The following is a 17,323-nucleotide window of genomic DNA, read 5'->3' on the forward strand; positions in this document are numbered from 1 at the left end:
AGATTTCTACACATGTTATACACCACTGGAATGCACATGGGGCATCTTCTCAGATTTCTACACATGCTATACACCACTGGAATGCCCATGGGGCATCTGCTCAGATTTCTACACGTTATACACCACTGGAATGCCCATGGGGCATCTGCTCAGATTTCTACACATGTTATACACCACTGGAATGCTCATGGGGCATCTGCTCAGATTTCTACACATGTTATACACCACTGGAATACCCATGGGGCATCTGCTCAGATTTCTACACATGTTATACACCACTGGAATGCCCATGGGGCATCTGCTCAAATTTCTACATGTTATACACCACTGGAATGCCAGACTTTGGCATCATAATTGCCCCTGGAATATGGACTCATCAATGATTCAGCCTCTATGGTTCTCTGATTTTAGGGACTAAACTGAGTAGCAAGCCATGTTTACCGAAATATAAAGTTGCTTCTTTGGTAGGTGGTGTCAGTATGGCTAGATGTGAGGCATCCACTTCAGCAATGATACTAGTTACGTAACATGTTGAGTATGAATCTTGTATGAGAGGAATTATTTCTTTACTAAGTCTTGGATCCACATTCAGTGGTCTGCACATTTGAGCAGGTAATTCAAAAACTGCTGTAAGATGTGGCTGGCAGATATTTGAGATATGATTGCAGTGTTACCTAGAGGTTTTTTAGTAAGTATCCATGGCCAGAATGGTCGCAGTGCTGTAATCTTGGTTTCAAGGCATATTTGGTCTAATTCTTTCAAATGCCACTTCCATTGAATGACACAGTATAGTTTGTCCAGTATCTGGTTCTCCATTTGGCTTCTGCCCATCTATTTTGCCTTGTTAGATGAGTAAAAAAAATCTACAGCTTGAAAAAATACTTGTGTGGTGAAACTGCATGGATAACCCGCTATGTCATTATTTTGTTGACATCATCTAATCTGATGAAGCATATCATAAATTTTAAATCTATTTTGTAGTTGTTGTTACATTAATATGTGTGGTAATTATCTGATAAATGTATTCCTTTATGGTCTTCCAAATATATCATTTTACAAGTTTGTTACACTTCATCAATCGTGTTATTTTGGACTGCTATAGCAGTTGTGTCACTCGCATTCTGTTGTTGTATTCTCTTATTTGGTTGCATGCCTGTGATGCACATTCCTTGCACCTGTATCAGTGAATCACTTTTTACCCTTGTTCATGACATTTAGGTTCATAGGTTCATAGTTTCATAGTTTAGTACTAAGCTAACTGCCCTTGTGAGCCATTTTAAGCCTAGCCAATTATCCCTTGTTAGCATGTCCAGTTGCTATTTTATTACAGATGTGGTTTATGAATCATGTCCTAGACCTTACATATCCTACTAGTCTACATTATATAACTATTCAAATACCAATGAGAAGCAGTTGCTGCTGGTGACTTCAAATCAAAGGGGGGCTGCAGGAGACAGCTGAATGGGTGTGACCAACTAGAAAGTGGTGGAGCTATACTCAAAACCACAAAAAACTGGGACTTTAATTAAATACGCTGCCCTGGGTGCCAAACTGTCATTATGATAGTCCAATGAAGACAAAATGAAGTGTAGAAGAAAAAAAATATTTCAATGCATTGGCTACATGACCACTTACTTAATATCTAGATGGAAATAAAAAGGTTGTGAGGCACGAAAAAATAAATTACTTTTTAAATATATTACTGGAATGCCAGTCAAAATCAAGTATAAAAAAACAAGTAGCACTCAACTCAAGCCACTTCTCTGTGCACTGCATTTCTAATTATAATTTATATTCAGCTTTATAAAAGTGCAAAGTAACATGCTGAAGGTAGCAATCTCTGTGATACCACCACTTGTAAAAATGTTTCTTATCCTAAAAAGACCTGCTGCCTGACAACTATCTACTTTTTTCACAGGGGAAACATGACCAAAGTAAAAAATGAACAGCAAACAAGAAACAAGCTCAAGATAAATCACTTAAAGGGTTACTGCACATGTTATGGTCCACACATGATAGATTGGCATACTGTTTAGTTTAAAACAGTAAACAAAGTGCTAAAGGCAGGATAACACAAAACGATAAATCCTCGGCTTGGACACACAAAGTTTATTCCAAATCACAGTGTTACAATTCGTTAAGCGCTTTCATCTGAAACCAGACTTCTTCAGAACATATTCCTAAGTTCATTAATTGCTTATATACAAGTCATCTGACTCAAATTTGGCGCCAATACATAATTACATATAATACTGCTAATAATATATTTCATAAATTCCTGCAGTGCTGTTGTCAATAGAAATATGCAACAAAAAAATATAACACAGTATATAAATTTGTTATTTAAAAATATGTAAAAATATTAAATAGAATTACTATATACTTAAAATGTCCATATTAAAATGTCCTTATTTAGACACTAAAATGCTAAAGTGCTGCAGTTCTTCCTCTATAATAAATGATACTACCTTATCTAAATACAGTAGCTTAAATACTATGAAAATATTGATGAAAATATTGATTGATTCAACCATATATGCTGTAGTAATTGCTGCCAATATATTGCAGAAAAAATGTATATATATAAAACATGACAATGTATTAAAATTGATAACATATTAAATTTGGTAATATATAAGAACTAGTCTCAAGCTTCACAACAATCCTACCTAATATGGCCAATTCTCACCCTCTAATATCCTACATATAAAAATGGCTTGATGCTAATGTTGTCATTAATACCTGGAAAATTTGTAGCGTCCAAAATAATCTGCCATCTGCTTTCTTTTAGTCCCAGTAATGTTTTCATATTACCTCCATATGGTGTATGTTCAGCCTTATCTATAATGTAAAACATAAATGTATGACTGTCATTTGTATTCACCATATGTCTGTATAATGCATTTCTACTGTCTTTTTTGCTTATAGCATACTGATGCTCATATATACGTCTTTTAAACAATCTTTCTGTCTTACCTATGTAGAATGCGTGGCATGCTACACAGGTAGCTGCATAAATCACATATGTAGAGCTACAGTTGCCACTAATACTTGGTAAGAATGTACAATTTGTGTTATGTAACCTAGTACCTTTGCACACTTTGATAAATTGGCATTGTTTACAATGTCCACATTTGGTTGTATGTTTGTTAGTTCTTACTAATGTTCCTTTAGACCTTTCCAATAATTTCTTAATGTTGAATCCTGTTTTGTAGACTATTTTCATATCCATCCCTAAAATGGACATGCATTCTCTATTCACTACAAACTGGTTCCATCTCTCCTTTAGACATGCTTCGATGTGCTTAACTACCGGAGAATATGTCAATACACATACTCTTGAACTGTGCTCCTCTGATCTTTGTTCTCTTTGAATGTTGATGTTATAATCTCCCAATACTGGTTTGTACTTGTTGCCCCATTCTTCTATAATATAATTATTTATCCCTTTAAGAATTTGTTTGGGATATCCACGATTCAAGAACATAGTATTCATAAGTTCAATTTCTCTCATCATCATTTCTTTAGTTGAACACATCCTTGCTGCTCTTATACATTGTCCTTTGTATATATTTTTGAATACATGCTTAGGATGGTTGCTGGTGTAGGACAAATAATCATTGGAAAACGTTTCTTTTCTATAGATACATGACTTAAAACCTGTGTCTCCATGACTAATAAATGTATCTAAATATGCTATTCCATCCTTATTTATAGCATATGTAAACCTCAAAAATTCTGTTGTACTGTTAATGTAGTTTATGAATTTGTCTATTTCCGCTCTAGGCCCTTCCCATAAAATGAACAAATCATCCAGGAATCTGGTATAATACCGAATATGCTGATAATATTCCGATTTGAATATAAATTCGGATTCCCACTCTAACATTACCATGTTGGCAAAAATAGGGGCACAAGATGCCCCCATGGCAACACCTCTGGTTTGTTTAAACATTTCACCTTCGAACCTGATGTAATTGTTCTCAAGTATGACTCCCATCATTTCAGTAATAAGACAAACTCTGTCCCAGCTCATGTTGGTCCTCTTTCTCAAACTATTGGAGAAATATTCTAACCCCATATCCTTGGGGATACAAGAAAATAAATCTATCACATCGATAGTTACAAAAATTAAATCCTTGTTCCAAATCTGGGGGGTTAGTTGTGATAAAAACATCCAGGAGTCCTTTATGAGATGAGATGTAACCTCATAAACTGGTTTGACCCATGTGTCAATAACTTTGCCTAAGGGAAATGTTTTGGACCTACTACCTGAAATGATTGGTCTAAACGGTGGTTTCTCTATATTTTTGTGCACCTTGGGAATTCCCACTATAGTCGCAAGAACCGGATGTTCCACCTTCATAAACTCATATAACTCTCTGGTAATTCTTTTGTCAAGCAGGTATTCTTCCAATAATAAGTCCACTTTTTTATGTCCTATATTTATTTCATTAAGCGAAATTCTTTCATAGTTACCTGAATTGTATAGTATATGCCTGATTTCTCTAATGTAATCTTCTGTGTTAAACATAACAATGCCCCCCCCCTTGTCGGGTTTCATCAATCTAACATGTTTGTTATCGATGAATTCTGTCAGACAAGCTTGCTCTACTTCAGTAAGATTACATTCAACATTCCAGTCCCTAGTTTTGATTTTGTACATATCACTACATACTGTTTTTTCAAACAATGAAATGTTGGGGTGACTGGGAGGTATGAACGTACTTTTCCTTTTCAAAACATTTTGTGTGTTAGATTCAGTCCTTGATGACTGTTGATCAAAGTGTAAGGCTAAATTCAATCTCCTGCAGTATAACTTAATTTCCAAAATCGTGTCCACGATGTTGAAACGTGCTGTGGGTATGAATTTCATCCCTTTGGAGAACAGACTAAAAAATTCATCTGTAATACTATAGTTGGTGTAGTTGAAAACATTGAAACCATTTCTAATGAAAAGTATTTCATCTTTTTTGTCAATATTGTTGGTGGGAGTTGCTGTATGTTCATACTCTTTGTAATCTATCTTATTGGTTTCACTAACTGCATTATTCCTAACTGCAGTGTCTGTCCGGGGTGTGTTGGACATATCCACAGCAAGCTCTGCATCTTGATTCTGCTGTGTACTGTCTACAAAAAAGTCTTCTATCTCCATTTCCTGTTTCTTCCCCCTTGAAAGTTTTTTGATGTCACATAGCCTCCCTGCTGGTATATTTCATTGTAGTCTTTCCCTTCTTGTTCCATGTTTCTATCTGTGTGTTTCTGTCTCCTATCCTTCCGATTGGGCCAAATGTAAGCTCTATTGTTAGCATATATTTCTACATCTCTGTTTAATTTCCTTTCCTTCCTTTGGTGTATATCTATTGCTTTCTTGTCTGCTTCAACAAATTGCTTTTCATATAACCCATTCCATTGATTGAACAACCCGTCATTCAAAATTTCACCATTGAGTCTGTCTACTTCATTAATAACAAACGATAATTTCTCATCATTTTTCTGTATCAACAACTTCAAATAATCAAAACCAAAATTGTCAAATAACTTGTTAAAATCATTTATAGTATCATCGTTTAATTCATGTCCCATAGGTATTTTAAAAAACCTTATGCCTTTGGGCACAACATGTATTCCTTTATGGTCTTCCAAATATATCATTTTACAAGTTTGTTACACTTCATCAATCGTGTTATTTTGGACTGCTATAGCAGTTGTGTCACTCGCATTCTGTTGTTGTATTCTCTTATTTGGTTGCATGCCTGTGATGCACATTCCTTGCACCTGTATCAGTGAATCACTTTTTACCCTTGTTCATGACATTTAGGTTCATAGGTTCATAGTTTCATAGTTTAGTACTAAGCTAACTGCCCTTGTGAGCCATTTTAAGCCTAGCCAATTATCCCTTGTTAGCATGTCCAGTTGCTATTTTATTACAGATGTGGTTTATGAATCATGTCCTAGACCTTACATATCCTACTAGTCTACATTATATAACTATTCAAATACCAATGAGAAGCAGTTGCTGCTGATGACTTCAAATCAAAGGGGTGCTGCAGGAGACAGCTGAATGGGTGTAGCCAACTAGAAAGTGGTGGAGCTATACTCAAAACCACAAAAAATTGGGACTTTAATTAAATACGCTGCCCTGGGTGCCAAACTGTCATTATGATAGTCCAATGAAGACAAAATGAAGTGTAGAAGAAAAAAAATATTTCAATGCATTGGCTACATGACCACTTACTTAATATCTAGATGGAAATAAAAAGGTTGTGAGGCACGAAAAAATAAATTACTTTTTAAATACATTACTGGAATGCCAGTCAAAATCAAGTATAAAAAAACAAGTAGCACTCAACTCAAGCCACTTCTCTGTGCACTGCATTTCTAATTATAATTTATATTCAGCTTTATAAAAGTGCAAAGTAACATGCTGAAGGTAGCAATCTCTGTGATACCACCACTTGTAAAAATGTTTCTTATCCTAAAAAGACCTGCTGCCTGACAACAACTATCTACTTTTTTCACAGGGGAAACATGACCAAAGTAAAAAATGAACAGCAAACAAGAAACAAGCTCAAGATAAATCACTTAAAGGGTTACTGCACATGTTATGGTCCACACATGATAGATTGGCATACTGTTTAGTTTACGGTTAAAGTCTGAAAAGATGACTGCATGTCTACAACAAATGTAATGAGCTTCTGAAAATACTGTAATCCTGTCCTTTATTACAGATGCTGTCATATGCATTTCAATACCTAAGGCTTATATGCTATCTAGTTATATAAATATTTTCTGCATGGCAACAACAAAAAGGCTTTCAATGTTGGTGATTCTTTAACAGTATGCTTATTAAAGCTTGCTTGCATCTTACATTCTCAGACAAGCTTACCTGATGGTCATTAAAGCATTGCTACTTAAACACAGAGAAAAAGGCACTGCAACAACATGCATTTGTGAATAATAAGAAGCATAAATCCACAGTATAAAATATGACAGAAAACCAGAACATTCTGCAAAATCAAGGACAGATGAAAATCGGCTATAGTACTTGTGTCTACCTTGGATGGGGAGATAGTCTGCACACTTACATGGTATAACTGCTCCTTGCCTTGCTTGGACACATCCAGAGTCACTACATGGGGGAGTGGGGTGCAACAAGTATGTCACAATTTGAAATGTCTTTGGCTGATGGTGACTCTGACACATTTGTCATACCTCTCAACCTCAGAGCACAAAGCCATAAATAGAAGTGGGACAAAGGCCCAAAAATAAGGACAATTTTTAAATATTGCTCTTATAAACTTAGACAGATAATAGAATAGTAGGTCTTGCATTAGTATGAATTTTCTGAAGGGTATGAAATCTGAAACTCAAATGTCTGTCATTATTTTCTAACTTCAATCTTTAATGATTTGCCACTAATTTGCCAGAAAACCATAATTTTATGAAAAAGGGACCAAAAATGTGATGCAAAAATATAAAATAGCCACACAATGCAGCTGGGAACCTGTCAAAGAAAGGACACTTTTTAAAATATTAGTACTGTTAACTTGAGCAGCTGACAAAATAGAGAATCTATATGTATTTCTGAAATAAAAGTAATCTATAACTCTGATTATTACAATTATTTATTAATTGTAAACTCTCCATGTTTTCTTCCAAAATTGCCATTTTGCGGAGGGATTATTAGAAGGAGAGCAACATTTTGAGCAAAATCGGGGACAGTTGAGAGGTTTGGATATACCTAATTTGATAAAGAGATTTATTAGTGTTTACCTCTCAACCTCTTAAATCAGGAAATCTGTACAAGGCCAAATATATCGGGGGGACATACAAACTGTACTAAAAATTGCTCTTGTGTAAAGTTAATTGATAGAATAACATGTCTTGCTTTAGCATGCATTTTTTGGAAGGGTATGAAGTCTGAAACTCAATGTCTGTCATTATTTAGTGACTTCATTCCTAAATGATTTGCCAGAAAAACACAAATTTTATGAGGAACAAACCAAAAATAAGCAAAAATCTATTAATTCTGTGAAAATCTGGACAGTTCAGAGGTATAGTTAAGCCAGGGCTGTCTTTGAGTTTGCCACCCTTCCCCCTCACAAAATCATGGTCAAATGGGGCCTCGCCCTACAGCCGTTCCAATGTCTCATTACTTGGCTATTTTTCCTCATTTACCATAAACACTGTAATGTGCATACTGCTTTACTTCTATGATGATTTGGATTTCATTTAAAAGTTTTATTTTACATTTTACTACACAAACACTAATAGACATCTGCTAAACAAAGCAATGCAGTCTCACAATGAAAATAGACTTAGCCTTAAAACTTCTCTGCCCTTGAAACTCACATTCATTGAAACAGCATTGAAACCCACATTCAAAGAAAATACATCTGGCCAGTGGCACATAAAGATTTATGTTTGGGCTGTTTTCAAATCATAGGCCCCTTGCACACGAAACATACATGCATTCTTTGATACACCTTCCTGATTGTATTAAATTATATTTCTTGTATAATACAGTACAGTTGTTATAGGGCATTTTAAATTTATTGTTGTGAACATTTTTTTTCCAGTAAACAATGAAACAAAATGCATGCATTAATAATGACAAAACTGCACAATTCAGAACATTTCCATCATAAAAGTCTACTCAGACTTCTACAATCCACCAGTATCAGTAAATATGCACAATCTCTGCAGAAGTAAAAGTCATCTTGATAATTCTACATTAAAGAGATCTGTAACTAATGAAGAGGTTGCTGCTAGCAAACAATATTATATTTCATTGTTTCATCTACAAATAATGTGCCTGTTGCCCTTGAGGAATAAATTGCTTGTGTTACATTAACCAAATGATAAGCTAGTAATTTTGCAATAGGGAATGGATGACAAACTGATAACAGGTTCATAGTTGCTAGGTATCTCTGCCAAAGAGGACATTCTCAGGACTGCAGCAACCACTCCCTTTAAAAGTACAACACAGTACAGTATCATCAATGCATCTATATACTGTGGGAGTAGAACCCACAGCATTCTGCATCAAGAGCAAATACATTACCTGTTATGCTATTAACAATGCAAACAGACTCAGCATAAGCAGCACTAAACTTCTCTTCACCTAAAGCTCTCAGCTACTTGTAAAATCCACTCGACACTCAACTGTATCTCTCAACTTTGCAGCACAAGAAATTTGGAAAAAGCCAAAATTTATTGGGAGAGGACAAAAGCCCAAAAAACAGGGACACATTTTAAATATTGCTTGTATAATCTTGGAACGTTGCTAGAATCAAATGATGTATTACCACCATGTATTTCATTGCCAAGCCTTGAACCCAGGACCCTGTGCACTACAGACAGAGCAATATACCACTATGACAAATAAAGTGCTTCCTGAAACTAAAACAGGAAGACAGAATCTTAAATGGCTATCACTTAGTGAATTCAGTTCTCACCTTAGCTGTCAACCTCTTAGCACAAAACACCTGGGCAAAGCCAATAATGGGGGAATACAGCCCCCAAACATATTCAGTGAATTCAATTCTCACCATAGCTCTCAACCTTTTAGCAAAAAAAACCTGGGCAAAGCCAATAATGGGAAAATACAGCCCTAAAAATAGGGACAAATTTCAAATATTGATATTATAAACTTAGAAAATTGCTAGAATAAAAGGTTTTGTGTTACCATGTACTTTCTGAAGAATATGAAGTCTGAAATTCAAATGCCTGCCATTATTTAGTGAATTAAATACAGAAAACCACAAATTTTATGATGAACAGAATAAAAATATGAGGCAAAAATTTAAATAGTTTTCAGAAGTCGTGGTGGGTAGGGAATTCAGGCTCTTGCTACCTGCATCCAAAGTACAGGGTTTGAGCCTGAGTTATTATTTAACCACTACTGTTTCCACCATGAGTTATTCTCTAACCACTACTGTTTCCTGAGTATCTCTAGCCACCAGCTATATTTATCTGGAGTGTTACACACACTTACACACACACACATACACACACACACACACACACACACACACACACACACACACACACACACACATACACACACACACACACACATACACACTGAGGGCTCCATTGTAGAAATAAAGCTCAGTACATACACACATTGAAATGCAAGTCCCAAACTCTGTTGAAGAAACAAAGCAAGTCCATTGAAGAAATAAAGCTCTGTACACACACTGAAATACAAGTCCCGTAGAAAGCTCCATACACACACTGAAATACAAGCTCTGTTGAAGAAATACAAGTCCCATTGAAAGCTTACCTGAGTCCTCTGTTGAAGAATTTCCTGCTTTGTTCGAAAAAATACAAAATTCCCACAATGAAATACAATTCCTGTGAGAGCAGGCTGGATAATCCAGCCTGCAGATGTTGCAGTCCAGTCCCCATCCAGTCTATGCAGTTGTAATCACATAGACTTCTGGGCATCTCTGCAGTCTGATGCCTTCTTCCTAATACAGATTCCAGCATGCATGCATGGAGTTCTGTGAATTTTTTTATTTTCTTTTTTATTGTTATTTTCGTTTTCTGTTTACAGCTGGGGGGGGGGGTGCAGTCCTGCATTTACTGTTTAGCTGATACAGATTCTTGCTTACTTTGAGAGTGTTAATTCAGAAAATATTTAGTGAACTGAGCTATAAATGCACATAAAATACAACTACTACAGGTTTACCACTTTAAAATCTTTATTTTTTTTCTTCTGTAGAGGAGTTATTGATACAATAAGATTGGTGTAAATATGGAATAATTTTGAAATAGTACAACATTTGAATTACTTCTTGACTTTTGAGATGAATATGTTCTGCCTTTTTCTGCAGATTAGCATCAACCATCATAGTGTATGATGTCTGGAATTGTTGCCCTCTGTTATGGACTGGCAGCAAACCTTTGCAGCAGCCCCCCATCTCCATCTTGGTATCGGCTATCAGCCCTCCCTTATGTGTTATTGTCCTTACCTTGTACTTTTCCTTGCACTGTCCACTACCACTTATCTACCCTCTGTATCCCTGTGTCCCTCTACTGTGCACCCTGCATTTTGTATGTTCTGAATTTGTCTGTCTACCTTACTTTTTGCATCCCGCTAATGGTCTTCTACTGTTATTTCCCCTTCTTTCTTTCTCTGTTTACTAGAAAAATTGTATTGAACATTAAAAAATAAATATATATATATATATATATATATATATATATATATATATATACCTTCCCTTCCACCAGCCATATTACCCTTTTCTGCTTTTCAGCCTGTGCTGTTTCCTCTCAATTCATATGATGATTAGGTTGATTATTTTGCACACCCTAATTCTATTTCTGTGTTGTGATGTGCTATGTTGTCCTATATCTGTCTGCTTCCAGCAGTGAGGGTCATTTTTTTATAATGTCAAGTACATCATCCATGCAGCCTAATGCAGTGCCAGTCCTTTAGTACCCTTCTATGGTGCTGCTCTACTAGTGAGCACTGCCAAGTAGTCTTCTTTACCATGTAATTTATGCTCCATCTACTGGTGTTGTCCTTTGTCTGTGCATCCATAATTATCTTTCGGCTGCTTTTGCATAATGAGCACTCTTGTTTGCATTCGTACTGCACAGGTGTTCAGTGCATCTCTATCAATCACAGCGTATTTGTGTCTTCAGGCCTCTATCTGCACCAAATGCAAGTAATAACCATTCTAATGCATAACCATCCACTCATACCCATTCCCTCTTAAACAAAGAATAAAATACAAAACTTAGCATATAATTCGCAAAGATGTAGACTTAAACCACACAAAGCATGATGTATATCCTATAAAACTTTATAGCTCTACCAGACCCATAACTCCAACCCTAAAACTCCCTTCACACTCCCTAATCCTAAAACTCCCTTCCTGCTCCCAAACCCTAAAATCCCCCTCTTGCTCCCAAACCCTAAAATCCCCCTCTTGCTCCTAAACCCTAAAATCCCCCTCTTGCTCCCAAACCCTAAAATCCCCCTCTTGCTCCCTAACCCTAAAGTCCTCCTGCTCTCTAACCCTAAAATATCAATCCTAATTCCTTGCTACAGCTGCTGCACTTACCTTGCTAAAACTCAAATAATGTGTTAGGTTATCATGCTACCATATTTGTCCTTCATCAGACCCATCATTGAGTATAATGCCCTGTTCACTATGTATCGGACCAGACACATGCAGCATATTAAACATCCACAAAGGTTCCTTAGAAAAAGGATACAGGGAATAAACACAAAGTTCTATGTGAATCGCCTCAAAGCATGTCTCGATACTCTGAGAGGTGACCTATGCCTGGCATACAAGGCATCCTTGGATCTAGCTGTGAAGAATCTAAGGAGGTGAAGTTTGCTAGTGACATAAATAGGGCATGTTGGAGAGACAGGTACATATCTCAGATTCTAATTCTCTGGAATAGGCTCCCCATCCATGTATGTCCCTGTTATAATCTGCCTCAGATGGCGGACTGGCTGTTGTGGGATCAGAACGTTCATGTGCAGTTGAAGATGATGCACGTTTTATCTATTACATGTTTTCCCACAAAAAAACCCTGTACAATGACGCAACATGACTTTGCAACAGACTTATGCAGATTATATTACATGGTAAATTCAAAACAATACTGACATTAACAATAAATCCGATGAGCTTATCTCTCCATACTATTTGAAACAATGAAAAACATTTTCTTTATGATATAGACAGCAAATTGCTTAATAGGGCATGATCTCTTTTCCACCTTTGCCTTTCTTTTCAATCTCTGATATGTTGGAGGCTTAAACTGTTTTCAGGTGATTCTAAAGAATTTTTTATGCCCCTGTGTTGGAGTTAATATTACATTGCCTACAGTGCCTTATGTAGTTTAACATAATGTCCCCTGTACGACCATTTTAAACTAATCTTTAGGCCAGACCTCTACCTCTGGCTCCCAGTCCTCTTTCCAATTAACTACTTAAGAGTAAAAAAACGAAATGCCATATTGTGACAAGGAAATTATTATTTTCTTTCTGTACGACAAATGAATTGGTGTGGGAAAAGTTAACAGCCCTTTTCCTGAAGCAACACCATGCTGTTATGACTGTGTACAGACTATTTGCTCTTTGCATTTCACCAGTATTTTCAGCCATGCAAATATTAACGCCAGTCTTCAATAGATACTGGCCTGGCTACAACAAAACCTGGTCCGCAAGGAAGGAAAGCATTCCCTCTACAATTCCAACATCAAATGATTTAATGGAGAAATGTTAACCAGTGAATGGATGTTTGCACAGTAAACATTAAATGTTTCACATCATTAGTGCTTCATAAATGCTGTAGTACTTTAAAATGTGCTCATTCTCAAAAATCTAGATTTTTCTGCAAACTGCTGTTTGAATAGAACCTACTACAATAAAATGTTTTCTCTTTTAAACCAACAGCAAAAATGTTTTGTGCTGAACTAAATTAAACAAAACAAGTGTGAAAGGTATATGTCTCATTACTGAAACCATTCATCATTGACATATCAATATAATCTCTAAAATATCCCTGATACTGTTACCATGTATTTTACAGAGTTTTTCAATAAGTGAATATAACAGCTGAAGTTTTGAGTAGCAAGAAACAGCTAGAAGTTTTATTTATTGACATTTGATTAACTGGAAATTTGAGTGGATAGGAGTTCATTTTCAGTGGAGGCCAAGAGAGAAAAGCTTCAAGTGTTGCAAAACATTTCAAGAACAATACATTTTACAGTCTTTAGAAATAATACAAAAAGCAACTACAGTTTAAACAATTATACCAAATTAGTCATAATATGAAAATATTGGTTAAGTATAGATACAAGTTATATGGCAATGATTTAATAGAGAAATGTTAAACAGTTTATTGAAAAATTAAAGGTAAATTTGTATAATACAAACATAAATCGTAAGTAATTTCTATGTTAAATTGTTAATCACTATGTAATCCAATGTAACTACTGTCTGTTTATTTTACTGTGGAACTTTTCTCCCCGGGCCTCCGCTGAAAATGGACCCACGTCCAGTCGGACACTCCCGGTCAACAAATTTAAATAAAATAAATAAATAAATAAAATTGCAATATGAAGTGAGATAAAATCAGGGTTATGGTATATTTAGAGAGAAACTGAAAGAAGTAAGAAAGTGAGTGAAGAATGAACAATAAGAAGATATAAGGTATGACGCACATTAGGGATATAGTTTATCCTGGTGGTGAGCAAGAAAACAGACCTCTTTTGACTAGAGGGTCTTTCAGAATAGTTTTGAACGATGGGAGGAAGGGTATTGACCTGATTAATTAAACAGAGTAGCTTTAAAGGGTTTGAAACAGGGTCAAGTCTGTATCTAAACAGTAGAATCTTAGATTGAATTATGACATATTTTAGCACTTTAAAATGTTACTTTATAAAAAAACGTACATTTCTTTAAACTACTTGTGTTAGCTGTAACAACATATTAGAGATGTGAACCGTTCAAATGTAATTGCATCACTCTGAAGTAGATAATTTAAATCTGAATACCTGTTGATAGTTATGATATTGTGGAAGATTTGCAGCTTCATTTAGATTTATATAGGAGGTAGAAACTAGCAGTCAGTGAAAAAAATCTGTATAAGAAAATTCATTGGTGAATTGTTATGCTTTTATAGTTCTGTGCATTGTTCTGACTTCATAAGAACAGAATTTTTATATGTTATTGACAACTGGATATGAAATCATGACACAATGTATCTGTCATGTAGAAAAACACTTTAGCTTGGCAAGCTTATTGTTAAAAACTGCCAGCAATTCTTACAAATTTAAACTGTTCTGAGTTTTGTAACCATTGCTTGAGAATTGAAATTGTATTATATTCCTATTTTCAACAAAAAACCTGCAATTTTCCTTTAGCAGTAGTAACATTTTTTATACTGCAGAAATTGTTATATCTTACAAATTATATGACATACTTATGAAAAGGAAAATGTACTGGAGTGGTTATATTGCAAAATGTGATCAGTCTTATCAAAAATAAAACACACCAAACTTTTTTCAGTTAACTTTTAGGTTAGATACTTGAAACTTATTGTATTATCACATACTGTAGTGTAGCCTGTACATTTTTCACCTTTCAAAGTAGACATTGCAGTCATTTAACTTTGGTCTGTCCTCCTAGAGCCTGGCATGCTTGTTTTCAGATCTCCTTAATACACTAAAGTAGTTCTGTATATTCTACAGCAATACCAAAGATACCAAGGGCAACCACTGGAAACACTAAAGTGATACAACTCCATAACAGCATTTGACAAAACATATAGTTAATTTGCTTTATTGTTTTTTGTTCATATCTTATGCATTAATGTGGAGAACAGTGAAGAGCAATGTGGTGCATTTAAATTGTTTTCTCTCCCGATGTTTGGTTAATATTGTTAGTTTGAATTAAGCAAAAAATGGTTTAAAACACTGTTTTAAAATAAATGCATAATGTATAGACAACTGGAGATAATCTTGTAATAACAAATGTATCGGTGTGTTTTAGAAATTTTTGTTAACTATATATATATATATATATATATATATATATATATATATATATATATATATTTTATCACAGGTGTAGCAGTCTCCAGTGCGCACTGCTCAGCAGACATTCCCCCAGAACATATATCATGTGATATACCCTGTCCAATGGATTGTGTCCTTAGTGAGTGGTCTGAGTGGTCTGTCTGCTCACATTCGTGTTCAAGCAGAAATGTGGAGGGAAAGCAAACAAGAACCAGATGGATACTTGCACCGCATGGAGAAGGTAAGGCAGACTTGTTTTAACACGAGTGCAGAGTTAAAAGTAAAATTATTTCTACTGCTTCACTGTAACAGAGTGAAATAAAAAGCCTTAAGAAATAACATTTCACAGAAGAATCAGACTTCTCATCGTGGTCTTCAGCAGGACTCATTTAAGATCTTGTAATAGGTTCTTGACCTCTTAGCACAAAAAAATCTGGACAAAGCCAAACATAATGGGGAGACGAAGCCTCAAAAATAAAGATAGATTTTAAATACTGCTATACTAAATTTAGAAAGTTGATGGAATAAAAGGTTTTATGTTATTGTGCATTTTCTGAAGGATATGAAGTCTGAAATTCAAATGACTGTCATTATTTAATGAATTCAGTACTCACCAATTTGCCATAAAAATGCAGAAAATCAGACATTTTGTAGGAGCAGAACAAAAATATGAGGCAAAAATCTGGACATTCTCTGAAAATCTGTACAGTTGGGAGGTATGAATGGGTAGCAGCTGGCAGGAGCAATAGCATGCAACTCTGTGTCAAATACAGCTGTGTGGGTTAGTAACAATATTCTTTTTACCTCATGTCATGTGGATTTAAGATTCATTTATGGCCAGTAACAAAATAGAGTACATGGAGTGCTGTGATGATTATTCAAATTTAGGAATATAATGGATAAGCACCAGGCAGGAATAAAATGAGCTCTGTAATGTTCGACTGACAATAACTGTATAGATTATAACTAATGCAAAATGTTTGCAACTAGAAATATGCCAATATGGTTTGTCTTCATTTATATAAATATATGATTGCTTATGTCATTAGTGATAATTCAATAAAGATTTTTTTTTCTTTAGAAAATAATGGATAAGTACTTTTCAGCAGTGACAAGCTTTACTCTCATGCTACAGCATAATCAATATCCACCACATTTCAGTGCTGGGAACCTTAGTCAGCTTTAAAAGTTGTAAAACAGTTCAGGCTGCCACACTTCTTTTCTGAAGTGTACTGTAGCTTTTCCAGCTTTACATAATGAAATACACTTCACTTCATTTATGGCAACTATTTTTGACACATAAACGTGTCACAGCTCTCAAAGCTGTTTCGTACTTACTTTTATAGTCCTTTTTTTCCTCTTTGTCTTGTGGTACCTTGACTTAGTAAATGCACTGTTTACTACAAATAATTCTGAGGTAACACTAATGATGTACCATAACAGCACTCATACACCTTTTTATATCTCTGTCTCTTTCTCTCTCTCTCTATATACATTCTCAAAATAGATAATAAGTATCATCTTTGGAGCTTTGATTCACATTGTTTATGAAATTAATTTCTTAATAGCCATTTCACAAACATATAATAACTTGGATATGATCAGCGACTCGAGTCTATGTCAGAGGATTGAATGGTCAGATTGTCGAGACCATATGATTGACAATTCAGTCCGTCAAAAAAATTCAAACCCAAACAACACTCTCATACAGCAGAAACGATGCTTTTGCAAGGGAACAAGCCCCCATGCACCCACTCACTCCCCC

General features: G+C 35.3%; 1 protein-coding gene across 1 annotated transcript in view; it reads left to right on the top strand.

Moving 5' to 3' along the window:
- The window catches only part of THSD7B (thrombospondin type 1 domain containing 7B), a 6,482,604-nt gene that overhangs the window by 3,831,668 nt on the left and 2,633,613 nt on the right, over positions 1-17,323 (top strand). Inside the window, exon 10 of the mRNA XM_044074964.1 lies at positions 15,608-15,799. Within this exon, the coding sequence (XP_043930899.1) occupies positions 15,608-15,799 (192 nt within the window). The remainder of the gene's footprint in view (positions 1-15,607; positions 15,800-17,323) is intronic.

This window comes from Protopterus annectens, chromosome 6.part0 (genome assembly GCF_019279795.1).
Source record: "Protopterus annectens isolate FY-2018-M chromosome 6.part0, PAN1.0, whole genome shotgun sequence".
NCBI lineage: Eukaryota > Metazoa > Chordata > Ceratodontiformes > Protopteridae > Protopterus > Protopterus annectens.